The sequence below is a fragment of the Capsicum annuum genome, unplaced genomic scaffold, assembly GCF_002878395.1.
Source record: "Capsicum annuum cultivar UCD-10X-F1 unplaced genomic scaffold, UCD10Xv1.1 ctg42458, whole genome shotgun sequence".
Classification (NCBI taxonomy): Eukaryota; Viridiplantae; Streptophyta; class Magnoliopsida; order Solanales; family Solanaceae; genus Capsicum; species Capsicum annuum.
In genome coordinates, this window is record NW_025849859.1 from 1 (window position 1) to 1,898 (window position 1,898).

Consider the following 1,898-nt stretch of genomic DNA (forward strand, 5'->3'; position numbering starts at 1 on the left):
TACCCAATATTCATATACTTGTTGATAATTGTGCTAAACATGAGATCTAATCCTTCGTGGATTGTTATGCCGGATATCACCAGATCCTGATGGATGAAACAGATGCAGAAAAGACTGCTTTCACCACCCCGTGGGGTACTTATTGCTATAGGGTCATGCCATTTGGTTTAAAGAATGCGGGAGCTACGTACATGAGAGCTATGACTACTATTTTTCATGACATGATGCACAAGGAAGTTGAAGTATATGTTGATGATGTCATTATTAAGTCCGAGACACGAGTCGATCATGTATATGACTTGAGGAAATTTTTCGAAAGATTGCGAAAGTATAATCTTAAGCTCAATCCAGCCAAGTGTGCATTTGGCGTTCCATCCGGGAAACTATTGGGTTTCATAATTAGCCGCAGAGGCATTGAATTGGACCCCGCCAAGGTAAAATCTATTCGAGAATTGCCGCCTCCGAAGAATAAAACTGAGGTCATGAGTTTTCTTGGAAGGCTGAATAACATAAGCAGATTCATCGCTCAGCTCAGCACTACATGTGAACCGATATTTAAGTTGCTAAAAAAGGATGCTGCTATCCAATGGACAGACGAATGTCAAGAATCATTTGATAAGATTAAAGAATATTTGGCAAATCCTCCTGTGCTGGTCCTACCGAAATTGGGTAGGCCTTTATTTCTATATCTGTCAGTGATGGACAATTCTTTTGGTTGTGTTTTAGGACAGCATGATATCACAGGCAAAAAAGAACAAGCAATCTATTATTTGAGCAAAAAGTTCACGAGTCACGAGGTGAAATATACTCTTTTAGAAAAGACATGTTGCGCCCTAACTTGGATTGCTCAGAAGTTGAAGCACTATCTTTCGTCCTACACAACCTACCTCATATCTCGAATGGATCCTTTAAAGTATATTTTTTAAAAACCTATGCCCACAGGCAGATTGGCGAAGTGGCAGATTTTACTTACAGAATTCGACATTGTGTACATTACTCGTACCGCTATGAAAGCGCAAGCATTGGCCGATCATTTGGCAGAGAACCCAGTTGACAACGATTATGAGTCTTTGCGAACTTACTTTCCTGATGAAGAGATAAATTCAATTGAGGAAGAAGTTCAAGATGATACGTATGCATGGAAATTATATTTTGATGGGGCAGTCAATGTCAAAGGAGTAGGAATTGGGGCAGTTCTTGTCTCACCGACCGGGCATCATCATCCCGCCACAGCACGACTTCGTTTCTTTTGTACTAATAACACAGCAGAATATGAAGCTTGCATCATGGGGTTAAATATGGCAATAAATCTGGATGTGCACAAGCTAATGGTGTTGGGAGATTCCGAATTACTAATTCGACAAATTCAAAGTGAATGGGAAACGAGAGATATCAAGCTCATTCCTTACAAACAGTTCGTAGAGGACCTTAGCAAAAGTTTTGAGTCTATCGAGTTTAGATATATTCCCAGATCCCATAATGAGCTGGCTGATGCCCTGGCTACCCTAGCTTCCATGCTTCCGTACCCAGGAAATACGCATCTCGACCCATTAGAGATACAAATACGAGATCAACATGGTTATTGCAATATAATTGAAGCAGAACCAGATAATGAACCTTGGTACTATGATATCAAACGCTTCCTAAGGTCAAAAGAATATCCAATACAGGCCAAAGCAGATCAAAAAAGAACCATTAGGAGACTTGCTAATGGTTTCTTCTTAAGTGGGGAGATTCTGTACAAACGAACCCCAGACTTGAACCTGTTGAGATGTATTAATATTCAGGAAGCTGAAAGAATCATGAATGAGGTACATTCGGGGGTGTGCGGTTCGCATATGAATGGCTATGTTTTAGCGAAGAAGATCATGCGGGTAGGATATTATTGGTTAACTATG

At 40.3% G+C, this 1,898-nt stretch overlaps 1 protein-coding gene across 1 annotated transcript; it reads left to right on the forward strand.

Moving 5' to 3' along the window:
- Positions 1-1,138: 1,138 nt before the first annotated feature.
- Positions 1,139-1,874, forward strand: LOC124891926 (the record flags this gene model as incomplete). Its single annotated transcript, XM_047403466.1, has 1 exon — positions 1,139-1,874. A coding segment is annotated over exon 1 (588 nt), but the record flags the coding sequence as incomplete, so codon positions are not given.
- Positions 1,875-1,898: the final 24 nt, after the last annotated feature.